Source organism: Amblyraja radiata, chromosome 21, assembly GCF_010909765.2.
Source record: "Amblyraja radiata isolate CabotCenter1 chromosome 21, sAmbRad1.1.pri, whole genome shotgun sequence".
Classification (NCBI taxonomy): Eukaryota; Metazoa; Chordata; class Chondrichthyes; order Rajiformes; family Rajidae; genus Amblyraja; species Amblyraja radiata.
In genome coordinates this window covers 27832231-27851042 of record NC_045976.1, presented here as the reverse complement: position 1 = coordinate 27851042, position 18812 = coordinate 27832231, and the positions used below count along the sequence as shown (strand labels likewise).

The 18812-nt window shown below is 39.4% G+C and overlaps 2 protein-coding genes across 11 annotated transcripts in view; one reads left to right on the top strand and one right to left on the bottom strand.

Moving 5' to 3' along the window:
• Positions 1-878: 878 nt before the first annotated feature.
• tmem60 (transmembrane protein 60) lies at positions 879-6438 on the bottom strand. The gene has a single exon (XM_033039851.1). The coding sequence runs from the start codon at positions 5941-5943 to the stop codon at positions 5545-5547; it is 399 nt and encodes a 132-aa protein (XP_032895742.1). The 5' UTR covers positions 5944-6438; the 3' UTR covers positions 879-5544.
• The window catches only part of phtf2 (putative homeodomain transcription factor 2), a 95897-nt gene continuing 82309 nt past the window's right edge, over positions 5225-18812 (top strand). For 4 of the 10 annotated variants that reach the window (XM_033039848.1, XM_033039845.1, XM_033039847.1 and 1 more), the window contains exon 1: positions 15820-16000. The gene's annotated coding sequence lies outside the window, so the exon portion shown is untranslated. Of the gene's footprint in view, positions 5956-15493; positions 15513-15622; positions 16001-18812 lie in introns of those variants that run through there. The other 6 variants (XM_033039846.1, XM_033039842.1, XM_033039843.1 and 3 more) reach the window with 6 other exon arrangements.

Below are 18812 nucleotides of genomic sequence, written 5' to 3'. Positions count from 1 at the left end.
GAAGGTTTGGAAATACATTGTTGGTCTTTCATCTTCACTACATCCAAATCCTAAATTTTTCTCTTAAAAGACTGGGAGGACAACCTTCACAAGAATTGCCATAGTTTAAGAAGGTAGCTCACCTTCACCTGCTGAAGAGCAATTATATATTGGCAATAAATGCTGACATTGCTGTTGATGCTCGGATCAAAAAAAGTATTTAACTAAAAACATCTGGCCTGCAGCTTTGTCAGGGATAATTGTCAAAAGTAACATGACTGCATACATTTGAACTGGTTCATTGATTAAAAAGGTAAGCCATTTGAATTTTTGATTCTAGTTTTTTATTTATACAATATAAACACGTAGATGTTTTAAATAGATTTATTTAACCTTTTAATATTTGATTAACAGTGACTTAAAAACTGTTCTTAGGACTTTGACAGCAGCAAGCTGGCACAAGTTCTCGGAGTGGGAAATTGGGATCCAAAGCCTGAGTGGATGTCGCTTTGGAATGAGGGACACCCTTTTCTGGTGCTCTGTGGGAACTGCAGGGCCATAAATGTCAAGTAGGGACGTGGAAATAGTAGGCATTGGGTGAAGGGAAGCACAGGTGGCAAGCCTGATTTATCATCACTTGGCCCATGACGTCTTTCCTCACTGCAGTAAGATTAACCAAATAAGTATTCTGGAGTATCAGTTTTGAATTATTGCATATTCACTTGGGTTTAAAACAACATCACTAGCGTTTATTTTGTCAGCCAGTTCTATTTGATGCCTGGCTGCTCATAAGTATATCGATGCAACTTGGATTAACTTTGGATAATGTTTCCTTCAGTAATATTTATGCATATTATTTGAAGAAAGACCTTGCTCACAATAAATACAATGTATTTTTGGATTATCAATTCCATTTCATTTAGTGTAAAAAACAAACTTTCATAAGAAATCCAAAATAAAAACAAAACATAAAAGACTACATCTGAGAAGAGAATATTTAATTTTGCGGATTGATGATCTTTCATGGGAAATGAAGAGACTCCAGCTCAAAATTTAATAGGCAAATTAAATGAGGGAGGTGACAGGGGAGCGTGATTGAAAAGGATAGCTTAAATAATAGAGGTGGTGAAATTATAAATCACAGAATCATTATCTAAAATTGTTGACCCTAGAATACTGTGATGTGCATGGCTAATGTTTGTTTTTTTGAGCTTACATTAATTTTTCTTTGGAATAGTGTAATAACTGGAATGAAACAGAAAATTAAATGGCAAGCAAATGGTAGATTGAGGAACATGTTTACAAGTAATGGATGGAAAAGTTAGTACATTGCCTCCCCATAGTAGAGGTGAATACATTATTGAAAAGCACAAATAGTCAACTAAATTGCTGAGTCACCTGGAAGGCTTTTTGGAAGTTTGTGGCGGTGCGAAGGGAGGAGTTGAAAATTGTTGAATTTGGGTCTCATAAATCTTAAAGACAGCGATGACTGGAAATGCTTAAATCAGGCAGTGGTTTCATTAAGTGCTACTTTATGTAATATGAGTGGATTTACATTCCCATTGCATTCTCCACCTACCCTTTAACAGTTTGTGCCATCATTAAATGGTATTTCTGTACATGCATTTCCACTGTATAAACCAATTTAAACTATTCTGTGAATTTGCACATTGAGATTTATCATGCTTTGTGAAAAAGAAAAAGAATTGTTATGTGAAATCTATCCCAAAGTCATTGACTACCAGAATCTCAAACTTTATCACTAAATGTTAGATCAGTTATATCATCTGGGTTGGGAAGAAGGCCACAAAAATATAGCTGGGATTCTTGCCCCTGATTGTGATGATGAAAGAATGTGTGTCATGGTGAACTGAGATTGGATTGGGCTCAAATCTAATACCTTCAAATTATATACTTAGTCAATGTTTATACTGAAAGTTAGGCTTTGTGAAAGAGACTTGTGGAAATTGATGTCTTAAAAGGAGAAAAGACCAAAATAATTATCTTGGGTTGTAACATTATTAATATTTTCCAATTATTTTGTCAATCCTTTTTTGTAATTATTCTGTGAAGCCGAGCTGTTCAATAATCTGTCTCTTTTATTTGGTATTAATTTAACTTTGCATATTTTACATTCTTCTGCTTTTCCCCAAGATGTTACTCCAGTAGGATTACAGCCACACAAGTACCCCATAATATGATCAAGGCAGCATCCCTTCAGATGAATGCAAACAAGGAACTGCAGATGCTGGAATCTTGCAGAGATTGCAAATTGCTAAAGTTACTCAATGGATCAGGCAGCATCTCTGGAGGTCATGGATAGGTGACTTTCAGGTCGCGAACCTTCTTCAGTTCTCCAGAGGTACTGCGTGACTCGCTGAGTTACTCCAGCACTTTGTGTTCTGTACATCTCGTCAGATGACTCTGATTATAGTGTTACAGCTAGATTTGATGACTTTCCATCTATTTTCAGGTATTGCACACGAACTAATCAGGAATCCGGGCAAATCTTTCCTCGTCCAAGTCTGCTTGCAGCATTTTCTGCCCCTCTTGAAACTGATCAAGCCAAAAATTACTGGGAATTGATTTATATGGTTAATTAGCAAGTTGCTCTTGCAAATTGAACAATAAAAAACGATTGAGTTAAATAAAGCACAAGATGTGAGGTCAGACTAGATGAAGAGAGGGAGAGAGAGCGAGAGAGATGAGAATAAGCGTTTCAACAGAACCACAATGTTTGAGAAATGTTCAATATTTGTGTTATTAATGTAAAATAAATCATTTACTGGGGTGTGAGAATATAACAACTGCATTACACACTGCTCAGTTATTTGTTCACTGGTAATGGAGTTGCTTGCTTTCCCTTTGGAATGAAATCAATGGGAAAATAGTCATTATTGATCATAATCTACATTCAAGTTTTTGTGTTCAGAGGGCAGGCTAGCTGAAAGGATATTTAAGCATAATATTGGTAACTTGTTAACATTTGAATGGTGCAAGGATGATTGGGGCTGCAGCTGTTTACGATGTATATTTTAGAAAGGAAGTGGATATACTGTAACAAAACATACAGGTGGCATAGAGAGTGCTGGAGAAGGATGGGAGCAAAGATCATAGAGCAAAGTGGCGCATCTATAATCTTTGGATGGGAGTGATGAAGAAGGGCAAACTATGAATAATACAAACAGGTTACAGAGGGATATGGTAAACATAAATTGGCAAAGTAATAAGGGACGTGGGAACTACTTCATTTTGGGTGCAAAACTGATGGAACATTATTTAAATGTTGCACATAAATATGGGATATGTCATGAAAATCAGCCCACCTCAGCAAGCAATCAGGAAGGCTAATGGAATGCTTGCTTTTTATTTCAGTGAGGTGGAGTATAAAAGTATGGAGGACTTGCCACAATTGTACAAGACAAGCCAGTTGGACCACATTTACAGCATTGTACAGTTTTGGGCCCTTTAAGAAAAAAATTGCATGGCAGATTCCAGTTACGCGGAACCGTTGAACAAACTAGGTCTGTACTTATTGGAGCTTAAATGAATGCGAGGTCTTCTAGAAATATGCAAGATTCTTGAGGTGTTTAAGAAGGTAAAATACTAGAAGGTGCTAGCTTTTCTGGTGGAGTCTCAGAATAAAAGCCTATAAATCTGAGATGAAGAAAAAATTCTTATTTAAAATAGTTGAGTCTTTGAGATTTAAATATACTCAGGATGAAATAGCTTATTAATCTGTAAGTGAATCAAATGTTACATGGATAGGATGGGTAGGAAAGTGGACGTAAAGAAAGTTATTGGCCACGACCCTGTTCTAGTATCTTTGGTATTGAGAATTCCTGCTTCAATCTTGTGAGTTATTGAAGATAATTTGATCTCTGGCTTTTATAATGGAGTACTCTAAAAGCCAGAGATGAAAAATCTATATTGGTAAATTAGTATAAATGCACTCATCGTAAGAAACTCCATTAAAAGTCATGGTGTAGGCCAAACTGAATTATTAAAAAACAGTAAGTAATAACGCATGATAAAAATTTAACTGAAGGTACTATCATCTCAATGTGTCAACTAATCGGCACACCTGGATCTTTTCTCATGAATTACATCTGCTTGCAATAGTTGGTGCATGTTAAATGAGTGACAATTTTTTGCTCATCTAGCACATCATTTACTTGTTTCATCCACGAAATATGCAGAGTGTAGGATAATTGGTCTTAAAGGTAGAAATGTGTGCAGTTATTTGGCAAATATGTCGATCCCCTCTTAGTGAAATCACTTGCTTTCTGAAGTTTGCAAAGTATGTCAGTGTGGAAATGCTGAAAATGCTGACACATACAATAGGACAACTAAATTTGGCACGAGTAAAATTGACACTGTCACCACCCCGTTTCTGCAATTTAAAATGTGTTTGATTTCTCGCTTTTCCCCCCCTGCAACCGAAAGTCTTCAACCGGATAGTTTAACTGTCACACCACCTGCATGCAGTTGCTGCCTGGCCTGGTCATTTCCTGTATTTGTAATTTCAGATTTTCCACAGCTGTAACGTTAGTTAAATTTGACTTTCTGCCAGACCCAACCAAAGTTAAAATGTTGCAGATAGAAGAATCATCATATAAACATGAGTTAAACCATTTTCCATTAAAGCTTTCCATAAAAAGGAAACCTATACTGTAGTTAACCCAACTATTCTGCTTGTATAAATTCACTGGAGCTACCAGAGATTGCTTGTGGGGGGAGGGGCGAGTCAGGCAGCATTCGTGGAGGGAAATGGACAGGATCCATGAGTGGATGAGAACGTCCAAGATCTGGAAAACATTACAAATCGGGGAGGAAGCAGTGCGAGTGGGTGCCATAGCACTCTCGTTTGGGACAGAACTTTTTCCACAGGGTTCACTTTGAAGAGCTTTCAAGTAAAATGCAAACGTTATGAATCAGTCTTGAAGAAGGGACCCGACCAAAAACGTCTGTCCACTTCCCTTCACACTTGCTGCCTGACCTGCCGAGTTCCAGCAACAGTGGTTCTTGCTTATGCATATTCGCCGTTTGTTATCGTAACGTGTTACAGAAAGAATTTAATTTGCATTAAATACCAACTATTTTCCTTCGAACAAATGGCCGATGTGGTGGCAATCTGTCATGTATTAGCTACCATCTTGTTTATATAAAAACATTAACATTTACATAAATAACCACGATGACTTCACCGAATGCGCAGGAGAATCGTTATGAGGAATGACAGTTGCAATCGTGTAGTTGTATGTACTGAGAGGAGGGGTTAAGCACGATGTTCTCCCTGTCCATAATACAAAGAGCAAACGTTGGGCATACTCTACTGGCCAGACCATAGCCATAGAAGAAGAAACGAAGTCGACGACCCTGTCATTGGAATTATAGTTCCTGGCTGCCCTGCTAATTTCTTCCAGAATTTTCTGTTTCATTCCGGATTTTTCAGCATCGAGTGTTTTTGTTTCGCTCCTGTTCGAGCTATTTCAATTAATCGCCGCTTGTTGGAGCAGTTACTAGGCCGGCAATGAAAACTAACGCACTGACCTGAGCACTTAATCAGTCTTGCCTCATGGAATAGGTATTGTATCCTAAATCCACCATTGCTCCAATTATTAAGAGCCAAAGCGGTATAAAAATAAAACTGAGCTTCATTTGGGCAAATTGCTCCAATCTCGCACATACCGCCAGCTGAAAGCCTAATTTAAGTAACATAGCACAAAGGTACCAAACCTCCTTCCTCAGGTTAGTACCATTTCTGTCATAGCCTGATTTACATCTTCCTACTATCTTTATGACTAACATAATTAAAAGGATAGCATCAAAAATCCAGATCGGGATAAAGATGAGGAACCAGTTCCAAGGAGCTTTATCGTCCAGTTTTAGCACCAATACGATAAGGAAGAGCAGCGTGAAAAGCCAAATCATCAGAACCCTCTGCGCTAATGACATTCTCATCTGAGGCGAACGGTAGGTCTCCTCTCGCTTGTTCGTTTATAATGTGTAAGAAACTCTTCCGAATGATGAAAATAAGTTGCGTTCCATTTCAAATAATCCGTGACTGCGCCATTCGCTCGCTGATGTAACACGTGTACGTCCTTTTCTCCGTTTTCTTCCTGACGTTGTTACTTTGACCGAAGAGCATCAACTTAACGCACCCCGAGCGTTCACTCAAGTCGTCGCTTGGCCATGTTACAAATATGTTGTGCGAGTCCGAATCGGGCAGTCTTTCACCAGCGTTCTCGGATCTCGCTGCCCACTTCCAGCAGGCGAAGACTCGGCTCAGATGCCCACTGAAATCCCCTTCCCCCTGGACCTTCGCTTCGGTTCGTTTTGCTTTGCTGTTTGATGTGCTTTCACTTTCTCTTCGAACCCTTTATCTCGGTGAAAAAGAGCAATCGTATCCCTTTTAATAACACCAGAGCCCCGCCTACGCTGTGATCTGATTAGTGCTTCACATTGTTGTCATCAATGTAGCCAGCTCGAATTGTGCGGTTATATTGTCAATCAGCGGTGTGACACACTTCCGAGATCACTGGCTCGACGGTCCCATACATCAAAATACACCATTCCTATAAGGCATATGTCGTGCCTTATAGGAACGCTGTATTTTAATGTATGTAACATTTTTTTTCATGTTTTTATATACCCCAATTTCACGCCTCCCAAATAAATGTATGTGATCACATATAGCTAGATATATTCGGGTCTGCAGAAAGTAACCAGCCCAACTCAGGACTGCCAGGCTGATGAAGACCATATTGAATTGTCTGGTAACCATATTGCCGTAAAAACATATGGCTGGAGTTCACATTTCTTCAGGCTGAAATGCTGCAATGGATAAGATGGCTCCTCTAATGCGAATAACAGTTGTAGACCATGCAAAGATTGAAATATGACACCACTAACCTAAAACTCGCTATCAAGTATTAATATGCCCTCTTGCATCTTGTACATGAAAAACCACGTAATGACCCCTGTCCACCTACAACATGGTACATTTCTAGAAAAAACAAAATCGTTGGCCACCAGGTTATATTATAATTTTGGTAAACCTCTACCTCAATAATAAATGGAAAACAAATTGTAATTAAGTTAAGGCATTATAAAGTAGTTGTCATGGAAAGAAGTTGATTATGGAAAGAGGTTGTCATGGAAAGAGGTTAATTATCATTGAAAATTGAGATATGGAAAGTGGTTGATTAAATTATACTCTAAATTGGTTAAAATTAAGCCACATGAGCAATTACCTGATCCCAGCTTTTGATCTTTGACTTTGTATTTTGCAGAATGCAAAGTGTCCATCCAGCTACCCTTTAAAAGTTTCAGCCATGAATTTCCATGACTGAAACTATAGAACATTTTGGATGATTATTTCCCCCCCCCCATGACTTATTTCTAATCTTTCTAACAATTGCTTCAGCTGTTTATATTTTATTCAGTTATCTCAAATGCCTTAACTCGACTCTATGAGTCTTATTACCTTTGGGGATATATGGTTCCCTTTTGTTCTACTAAGTTTAATATTCTTTCATTTTGAGGACAGTCTTTGTTACGATTGAGGAGGTGCTGGCTGTCCTAAGATCTTTGAAGATGGTTAAGTCTCCCAGGCCGGATCAGATAAATCTGAGGACAATGTGAGGAGTTAGGGAAGAAATTGCAGAAGCCCTGGCTGAGATAGATGAATCAATTAGACATGGTTGAGGTGCCAGAAGACTGGAGGGTGGCTAATGTTGGTCCTATATTTAAGAAGGGCTGTAATCAAAAGCCTGTGAAATATAGACCAGTGAGCCTAACATGTGTGGTAGGCAAGTTACCAGAAAGGGTTCTGAGAGATAAGATACATATGCATTTGGATTGGCATGGGCTGATTATGGATAGTCAGCATGGGAGATTACGAATCTGATTGAGTTTTTGAAAAAATAACCAAAAATTGTTCATTCATTCATTCATCATCATTGAAAACATTAGCAACGCAGTGATGCTAGTTTCCAACGGGAACGGTGATGGATGCACCACACATCTCTGCCCTCCAGTTCCTGCGGACTTCCGTCGCTGAAAGTATAGGATTTTGGTGTATGTGCTTTATCATCATTCCTTACAATGCTATGTACGACAGTGATCGCAACTTCTACTGAAATGTGAATGGCCGTTGGCTCGCTAGAAGCTCACCTGCATTTTGACAGGTCTTGTTTTTGGTCCTGCTAGGGGTCCACAGCCCCCTCCTCACCTGGCAAACCAGATGGGGGAAATGGTTTAATTGTCGACTATCCGACCATGGAGCAGGTAGCACGGGACTACAGGGTACCTGTGGCGGGGGGGGAACTCCCCCCACACCTAACCTATAAAAAATATTGGTGAGGGCAAAGCCGTAGACATATCAAGACAGACTTCAGCAAGGCATTTGATAAGGTTCCGCATGATAGGCTGAAGATTAGATCACATGGGATCCAGGTAAACTAGCTGACTGGATAGAGAATTGGCTTCATGAAGGAAGCGGAGGGTGATGGTGGCAGGTTGTTTTCCAGATTGGAGGACTGTGACTGGTGGTGTACATAGAAACATAGAAAATAGGTGCAGGAGTAAGCTATTCGGCCCTTTGAGCCAGCACCGCCATCCAACATGATTATGACTGATCATCCAATATCAGTACCCCATTTCTGCTTTCTTGCCATATCCCTTGATTTGTTAGCCTTAAGAGCTACATCTACCTCTCTCTTGAAAACATCCAGTGGCAAAGAATTCCACAGTTTCACAACTCTCTGGGTGAAAAAGTTTTTCCTCATCTAAGTCCTAAATGGCCTACCCCTTATTCTTAAACTGTGACCCCTGGTTCTGGACTCCCTGAACATCGGGAAATTTTTGATTTAGATTATGAAGCTTTGTCATTGGAGTAGGTACTTGGATTATTCATATAATGTATTATTATATATGACAGTTTTTAAGTGAGGTTGGGCATTTATTTATATTATGGTAATTTATATGATAGAATGTAAAATATTGTTTTACTCTGTATTAATACATCGAGATATTTATACAGAGTTTACAGTGAAGAATATAGCCTATTGGCCCTGGCTGACCTTTGTCACTCTTTGTGTAGCACGTGAGATTTCTCTCTCATTGAGTTCATCTTTCCTTTCAGTGCTTCCTTCTAATGCTCCCTAATTTTCCCAGAAAATGCAACAATGCTGACCACTTCCACCTCTCCACCTGATACTGCATCCCACACTTAAATGCCAACCTAGAATGTGCACTTATGTATTTTGGGCTTGAATGCACAATGTTCTGACTCAAAAAAGGCAAGTATGTTCCCACTGGGGCAAGGCTGTTGCCTTAAATAGAAAAGCATGCTAGGAAGAAATTTATGACCAAAGAATGACCGTGAATACAGAGATTTGGGACAACAATTCTCTTTAAAAGGATAAGGAATTTCTTGAACTGTCTGGATGAATGGAATTACTTTGACAATTTGAACATTGAGTTGGGGTTAGATCCAGGAGAATTACTATAAAGATATTTGCTGGTAAGTTGCATTAATGGTGAAGGTAAATATTGATGTATTAATTTATTTCAATCCAATCTTTTTAATTACAAAGCATAGTGGTATTTAAAATTCAGGTAATGTTTCAATTTTAATGTAAAACATTTTAAACTTTCCAGAAGAATATGTTAAGATTTATTAGGAATGCACCAATTTGGCATTTAAGATTCATATTTCTGCATTATAATTAATGGTCTTGTACTTAATATTCCTCTCATATGAGTGTGGAATATTGCATGTGCACTTAAGTTTAATCGGTTGCTTTTACATGTCTGTATGGACATTTCACTACTCATTAGTTATTGGGCATGAGTACCAATTATTTTGAAGCGATTGGTCAGCTTTTTCAGGTTTCTAGAGTGCATTAAGTCATTGACCAATGTACAAATGAAGCAGTCATATAATTCCCTGCAGCTTCAAGAAAATTGTGAAACATGAAGCAGAGATCTACAGGCCAGTTAGCTTCACGTATGTCACATGGAAAATGTTGTAATCCAAGAAAATAATAGCAGGGCATTTTGGAGATTATAATATAGTCAAGAAGAATCAACATGGTGTGCTGCACTATCAGAGGAAATGTCAAACAAGGACCTCCCTGCTCAGGTGGGCATTAAAGATTCCAAGCCATTATTTCATTGAAGAATTGATAAATTCTCCTGGTATCTAGTCAACATTTTTCTCTCGAGCAACTTCTGAAATAGATCTCCATTATTTAATTTAATGTTTGATTTGGCTGAATCATCTGTTCCGTTTTGCTACATTACAACTGTACCTAAACATCTAAAACCGCCCTTGGACTTGACAGCATAGGGGGGGGGGGGAGAAGAAAGGAAAAAGGAAGAGGAGGAGACAGCAAGAGCTACCGGAAAATGGAGAATTCAATGTTTATGCCACTAGGGTGCAGACTGCCCAAGCGGAATATGAGGTGCTGCTCCTCCAATTTCCAGTGGTGCTCACTCTGGCCATGGAGAAGGCCCGGGACAGAGAGGTCGGATTCGGAATGGGAGGGGGAGTTGAAGTGCTAAGCCACTGGGAGGTCAGGTTGGTTAATGCGGACCGACCGGAGGTGTTCGACGAAACGATCGCCAAGCCTACGCTTGGTCTCATCGATGTAGATCAGCTGACATCTAGAGCAGCTGATGCAATAGATGAGGTTGGAGTAGATGCAGGTGAACCTCTGTCGTACCTCGAATGACTGCTTGGGCCCTTGAATGGAGTCGAGAGGGGAGGTAAAGCGACAAGTGTTGCATCTCTTGCGGTTGCAAGGGAAAGTGCCCTTGGCGATTGTTTCGCCGAACACCTCCGCCCCTCCTCTTCCTTTTTCCTTTCTTCTCCCCCCCCACCCAATCCATCAGTCTGAAGAAGGGTTTCGGCCTGAAACGTTGCCTATTTCCTTCACTCCATAGATGCTGCTGCACCCGCTGAGTTTCTCCAGCACTTTTGTCTACCCTTATTTTTCTTTGTTTGGGATAGCACTCTTCTTAGTGTTCTCCTTCCCCAATTCCTTTCATGAAGGACTTCCATCTTTTATCTTAAATAAACATTGACACCACCCTTTTTTTTTTCTCATCTCCAGTTGTAGTTCAGACCTTACTTCTCCCTTGCCCTCAAAATACTTACACTCCTGCATTAACAATCATTTATTTATATTTTCATCAACTCCCTCCTTTTTCCTTCCTATTTCACTTCTCCCTTCTCTACTTTCCCTGTTTTTACTTTGCTGAGGCATTTATAGGCAAATGGGTGAAAACTTGATTAAACCAGTACCATAGAATACAATGAAAAACCATTGACTCCACAGCAAACTTCTAAAGAACAATTACTAAGATGAAGATGTGGAAGAGACTAATAAGTATTTGTTGAAGGTCATCACTTTGAATTTTTCTGGAAAAACAATAAACTTGACTCAAATAAGTCTAGACTCTTCCTGGATGCCATTCAAAACTGTTAATGTTCAGACAGTCATCATCATCTTTTCAAGCAATGATAACATGAACTATTACCACTAAAACACTTCTGTGTAATAATTATTGATCTTCCAACTTAATAACATGTCCTTAATCATAATGGACTGTTAACTCATTATTTACAGCAAAAAAAAAGGATGAAGATGGTTCAGTCCATGGACGGGGCAGGGGATGAGAGGAGATGAATGAAATGGTCTCTTGGTGAGACCACACCTGGAGTATTGCGTACAGGTTTGTCCTAATCTGAGAAAAGACACTCTTGCAATAGAGGGAGTATGGAGAAGGTTCACCAGACTGATTCCTGGGATGTCAGGACTTTCATATGAGGAAAGACTGGATAGACTCGGCTTGTACTCGCTAGAATTTAGAAGATTGAGGGGGGATCTTATAGAAACTTACAAAATTCTTAAAGGGTTGGACAGGCTAGATGCAGGAAGATTGTTCCCGATGCTGGGGAAGTCCAGAACAAGGGGTCACAGTTTAAGGATAAAAGGGAAATCTTTTAGGACCGAGATGAGAAAAACATTTTTCACACAGAGAGTGGTGAATATCTGGAATTCTCTGCCACAGAAGGTAGTTGAGGCCAGTTCATTGGCTATATTTAAAAGGGAGTTAGATGTGGCCATTGTGGCTAAAGGGATCAGGGGGTATGGAGAGAAGGCAGGTACAGGATACTGAGTTGGATGATCAGCCATGATCATATTGAATGGCGGTGCAGGCTCGAAGGGCCGAATGGCCTACTCCTGCACCTATTTTCTATGTTTCTATGAAATTGCATACTGACCAACAAGCAGAGGGACCAAATATATTTCTCAATTGTAATTCTGTGATCTATTGAAATTGCATCAAGGCAAATGTATGTCTAATTGAATATACAAGATAGACAAAGAAAAGGTAATTTAAAGAATTATTGCATACTCAAAGCCAGATATGGTCTGGATACTTGACATACAGCATTGGCAGTTGGGGCGGTGGGGTTGGTGTAGATGGATAATCCATACCTTGGTTGGAGATAAAAGGGGACGGTTAGGGAAAAAAAATTAATTAATGTACACAAAAAAAGAATGTCTATGTGGTCACAAAGTGACCTAGTCAATTGAGATGTACATTATTATGCATATTTTGAGTATTGCGGTTGCCTTGCTGTATGTTTGGTGAACATCACCGGATTGTTAATGGATTCACCACCAAGGTGGCTGTACGTGGGAATAGTCTCAGCGGGACAGGCAGCATCTCTGGATAGAAGGATTGGGTGATGTTTTGGGTCAATGCTTGTTTTATCAAAGTACTGAGACAGAATAATGCAGTTACTTCTTAAAAGCACAAAATGAGGGAGATATTTAACAGACCAAACAGCCCTGCACTACAGGTACACAGTAACTGCAGTTTGTATTTACAAAGTATAACTTGCAATATATAAACTACATTAATCCACAACTCATCCCATGCACACTGCCAGCAAGAGAGACAAAGGCTTTTGAATCACTGGAACACCTACAGTGTCCTCCATAATGTTTGGGACAAAGACCCATCATTTATTTAATTGCCTCTGAACTCCACAATTTGAGATTTTAATAGAAAAAAAATCACATGTGGGTAAAGTACACATTGTCAGATTTTAATAAAGACCATTTTTATGCATTTTGGTTTCACCGTGTAGAAATTACAGCAGTATTTTTACATAGTCCCCCCTTTTCAGGGCACCATCATGTTTGGGACACAGCATTGTCATATAAATGAAAGTAGTATGCAATGACTGCTTGAAGTCTGCGATTCATGGACATCACCAGTTGCTCTGTGTCTTCTTTGGTGATGCTCTGCCAGGCCTGTATTGCAGCCATCTTTAGCTTATGCTTGTTTTGGGTCCCCTTCAATTTTCTCTTCAGCATATAAAAGGCGTGGTCAGATCAGGTGATTGACTTGGCCACTCAAGAATTGACCATTTTTTAGCTTTGAATAACTCCTTTACTGCTAAAGCAACATGTTTGGGATCATTGTCTTGCTGTAGGGTGAACTGCCGGCCTATGAGTTTTGAGGCATTTGTTTGTACTTGAGCAGATAGGATGTGTCTATACACTTCAGAATTCATTATGCTACCACCATCAGCAGTTGTGTCATCAATGAAGATAAGTGAACCAGTAACTTCAGCAGCCATACATGCCCAGGCCATAACAGCCCCATCACCGTGTTTCACAGATGAGGTGGTATGCTTTGAATCTTGGGCAGTTCCTTCTCTCCTCCATACTTTGTTTGCCATCACTCTGATATAAGTTAATCTTCATCTCATCTGTCCACAAGACCTTTTTCCAGAACTGTGGTTGCCCTTTAAAGTAATTCTTGGCAAATTGTAACCTGGCCATCCTATTTTTGCAGCTAACCTGTGGTTTGCATCTTGCAGTGTAGCCACTGTTTTTCCTATTCATGAAGTCTTCTGTGGACAGTGGTCATTGACAAATCCACACCTGACTCTGAAGAGTGTTTCTGATCTGTCGGACAGGTGTTTGGGGATTTTCCTTTATTATAAAGATAATTCTTCTGTCATCAGCTATGGAGGTCTTCCTTGGCCTGCCAATCCATTGTGATTAGTAAGCTCACCAGTGCTCTCTTTCTTCTTAATTATGTTCCAAACAGTTGATGTTGGTAAGCCTAAGGCTTGGCTGATGTCTCTAACAGTTTTATTCTTGTTTCTCAGTCTCATAATGGCTTCCTTGACTTTCATTGGCACAACTTTGGTCCTCATGTTGATAAATAGCAATAAAAGTTTCCAAAGGTGATGGAAAAACTGGAGGAAAGACTAAAAGCTGAGAGCTCTCTTAGACCTGCATTAAGGAGGCATTTAAACACACCTGAGCAATTACAAACACCTGTGAAGCCATGTGTCCCAAACATTATGGTGCTGTGAAATGGGGGGACTATGTATAAACACAGCTGTAATTTCTACATGGTGAAACCAAAATGTGTAAAAATACCCTTTAATAAAATCTGACAATGTGCACGTTAACCACGTGATTGTTTTTCTATAACAAATCTCATATTGTGGAGTACAGAGGCAAATAAATAAATGATGGGTCTTTGTTTCAAACATTTTGGAGGGCACTGTACATGTGCAGGTTCTCCTCCAAGTCATTCATTATCCTGAGTTGGAAGCATTTTAACATACCATCATTAATACTGCATCTAATTCCTGGAATTCTTTCCTCGAAAGCTTTGTGGCAGTACCATCTTCAAAAGAAAATGGACACTACCAACTTGTCAAGGGTAACGTCCAGCTGACTTGAGGACTCCAGATACCCAAAAATGAATAAATTAAGAAAAATATTATATTGGTGCCTGTTTATTTCATGTTGCAGATAACCAATTCATGATTGCATTTGTCTTGCAGCAGCGTTCTTGTTTACTTGGTGTTTTACGGTAGTGTGGCTGCTTGGATGCTGCATTTGATGTATTCCTGACTGATCGTTTGTCGTATTTTATTAAATTGACAGTGGAGCCTATTAAGACAGGTTATCTGTCTAATTGATCAGCTGTATATTATGTGATTGCAGGATTTATTTTGTGAATTGCAGTGACTGGGAAGTTGATATTGACTGCATATTTATGAACTAGACTATGACTGACTCACTCATTTTTGAAGTGTGTCACGGTGCATTCGCTATAAATTTGGTGTTTTGTGATTCTGGTGTATTTCGGTCTGCATTATTGGCATATTTTGTGTTTTGCGGTTTACTCGGTGTACATTTGGTGTAATGCAATAAGGAAGTTTTGGAGGTGAAATTGGTTAAGTTTGTTGTATATTTGGTGTATTGAGATAGGCTTGCCAGATTCTTGGTGTATTGCGGGAGGGCTGCTATATATTCGGTATATTATGGTAGGATTGCTATGCACAGTATTTGGTGTATTGCGGTAAAGTTGCTGTATATTCATGTATTGCGGTTAAATTGCTGTAAATTTGGATATTGCGGTTAAATTGCTGTAAATTTGGATATTGCGGTAGAATTGCTGGACATTTGTTTTTTGCGGTAGGGTCGCAGTATATTTGTATGTTGCTATTGGGTTGCTATATACTTGTGTGCGGCGCTTAGTTTGCTAGTTATTTGGTGTATTGCGGTCGTACGCCGATATATTCGGTGTATTGCGGTCGGCGGTATGTTGAGATCATAAAGCGGCAAGTCTATTGTGCAAATTACGGGGCCGGCGCCGGCGCCAGGTGGCAAAATATTCGGTGTATTGCGGTAGGCGGTATATTTTGATAATAATGGGGTGAGTATATAGTGCATTTCACGGCGGCGGCGGGGGACTGTGCCTGGTGGTATTACGGTAGGTTGGAGCTTGTCTGGCGGGTGGACGGGAAAGGCTGTTACTCTGTGAGCTCGACAGCGGCGTCGCGATCACAAACGGACGATTTGAAAAGCAAGGAATCAATTTGAGAAACCGGCGTCGGGAAGAGAGAGGCTGGCGGGGAGAGCTTGTATATAAATGGGAACGATCGCGGAAATGTAATATGTTGGTAAGTGATAACTTTGTGAGGAGCTGAAAATTTCAATTAAAAAAAAAAAAAAGAAATGCTGTTTTTTTCTCTCTCCCATAAATAACGTCGTTCAGCAGTGATGTGGGTTTAGAAATGGATGAAGACTGGGATTTGTTAATGGTTTAAATTAATAGGTCTACGTGGTAGCTGGGTATAATGAACCCATTTAACGCGAGCTAACCGTCATGTGTTCTCTGGAAATAACAGCTCTTTCCACCGAGGTTTTAGCTCCCCCTGTGATCCTGCAGTCTTATTCATGTGAGGGGCCTATCGATTAAATCTCCAGAGCTGGAGATGTGTTTTGTTGCAAGGAGTGGAGTTCGTTATTTGTTTTAACGATCCTTACTGATGTGATGGATGCCGGCTAATATTAAATTAGCTATTTTTGAAAGAAATAAACAATTTACTGTTTCTGTTTTGACTGTGGTGGTGTTTCATTTTGTATTGCCTCCCCGTGGTAATTCAATTATGTGAAGAAAATTGCAAAGGAACTGGAAAGGACGTTACCATTTTTTAGACTAGTGTCAGGGAGATCGGCCAAAAATGTATCCGGATTCTGCTTGAGGCATTTTTTAGATAATTAAAGTTAGTTAATTCCCACTGCAACTGCTGCCATTCAATTTCCCTCGGGCAAGTAGGTCCAGGACTTGTGTGGTCACCACAAGTCTGAGAAAAGCATCAAACACTGCCTTATTTACCTCTCCATATAGAGTCCAATGGCAGGGTCTGGTCATGTTGGGCATACCCCAATGTAATGTTGGGGAATCTACCTCTAACAGGTAGATATACCAATTATAACAAGCAGAGGATCGAGATTTATGTCTCATTGGGAACAATTCCCCAAACTGGAGAGGAGAAAGAAATAAACATTAAGTAGTTTAAAAATAAAAAAATTAAAAATTAAATTGATTTTTTTGTTGGCTCATACATACATTTTTGCATGTAAAATGTTGTTTTGCCGACTAACCAGGTAAATCATCCATAACCAATTGCAATCAAATCATACATGAGTACTACAGGAAATGAAAAAAAGAGAAAGGAAACAGAGTGTGGAACATTGTGTTATAGCTGCAGAAAAAATGCAGAAGTAAAATGTGCAAGGGCTGCAACAAGGTAGATTTGGAGATCAGGAATACAGTGGGAAAGAAGCTATTCTTGAATCTGATGGCATGTGCTTTCAAGTTTTTGTATCTTCAGCCCAATGGGAGAGGGGAAAATAAGGAATGATCATGGTGTAAGTGGTCCATGATTATGTTGGCTATTTTTTGGAATTAATAAGAAACATTACCTTGGAGTATTCCACAATCCACCTATTGCATAATCTGAATGCAGCAGCAGGTGCATAGTACATTTTCAAAAAAAAGCAGCATGTCTCTTGCAATTTCTTTTAGAGGTGCATTGGAGCAGACTTATAATCTGATGTTTTTTATCTCCAATCTGGGAAAAATAGTTTGCAGATTGGGTTGGGCATCTGATTTTTTTTTTTTTTTCATCTTTCTGTTTGGAATTGTTACTGTAGAACTAAACTAAACAAACTGGTTTCGAGAGTATGGTTACTTGCTGTGCTTTCCACAGTGGAGAACATTTACAGTTCAAGTATTTAGATCAGAGTTAAGGAAAACGTAAATGACTTCAGGTGAATTATAAGGGTGCTGACTGATAGACTGTTCAAGGTCATTAATAGCAAAAAATGTGGCATTAGTTTTGTTGAATAGAATATGGGAAAGTGAGAGTTAATAGGTTTAATTTTTAGTTGAGAAATGTTGATATGTTTTACTTGGCTATCAAATCTGAGAGTGAAACAATAACAGTAACAATAACACCTAAGGAGGTGATGGCGATATTTATGGCCACAACATTGAAGTCAGGGGATTTGCAGGAAAGAAAATGATCATTAAGAATATTACAATAGATAGCCTTATGCAGGATGGGATGAGCCAGAAATATTGGATGAAATTTGGTATCTATTCACAGATAGGTTGGGGGGAAAAGGAACATTGGATAAATTAACTGTTTGCAGAGGGTTGGAACTTATCAGTGATAGGAGTGAGGTTGTGATACATGGAAGATATTTTCTGTGTTAAAAAATTATATTGGCATTGGTCAGAACTCCTCGTTAAACAAGAGCACAGAGAGTAAGCACCTACTTGTACAGCTTGAATGAAAAGCATGAAGGGGAAATTGAATCTATTTTTGGCAGGAATTCAGATACGTGGCATACAGAACTAGAACTTGTGAAAGTTGTCAAGGAGAATTGAATAGATTAGCAATGGAGATCAGGAAATTAATATCGCTGCATTGCAGCAGTGACTTTTATAGGGAGGAGAGTGATATATCCAGTGTACATAGAGAAGATGTTGTTTATTTTTTGTGGCGTGAGGATTGCTGGTGGGGCGATCATTATTGCCTCCCTAACTGATCTTAAGAAGGTTGTGATGATAGCCGATTTGAATCACTGGTTTTTCTGGGATAGGTACTTCTATACAGCTGTTGGGCAGGGAATTTTGGGTCTAGTGTGGATGAAGGCCGGGCAATACATTCCCAAGTAAGAATGTTATGTGACTTGAATCCTGCGGGTGGTGATGTTTCTATGTGTTTGTAGCCCTTGTTCTTGATGCTGGGGTATTGGAAGTGCAGTTGGAGTGGTCTGGATAAGAATTTTAGTCCATTTGTAGATGGTACAGGCAATCTATTGGTATTGGTGATGGAGGGAATCAATGTTTTGGGTCGTGTGTGAAGCACCCGCTATCATTTTGGGACGAGGATAGTAATGCCAAAACTAGGTGGTTCA

Coding starts and splice junctions, on each gene's coding strand:
- tmem60 (XM_033039851.1), bottom strand. CDS start 5,943: ATGAGAATGTCATTAGCGCAGAGGGTTCTGATGATTTGGCTTTTCACG.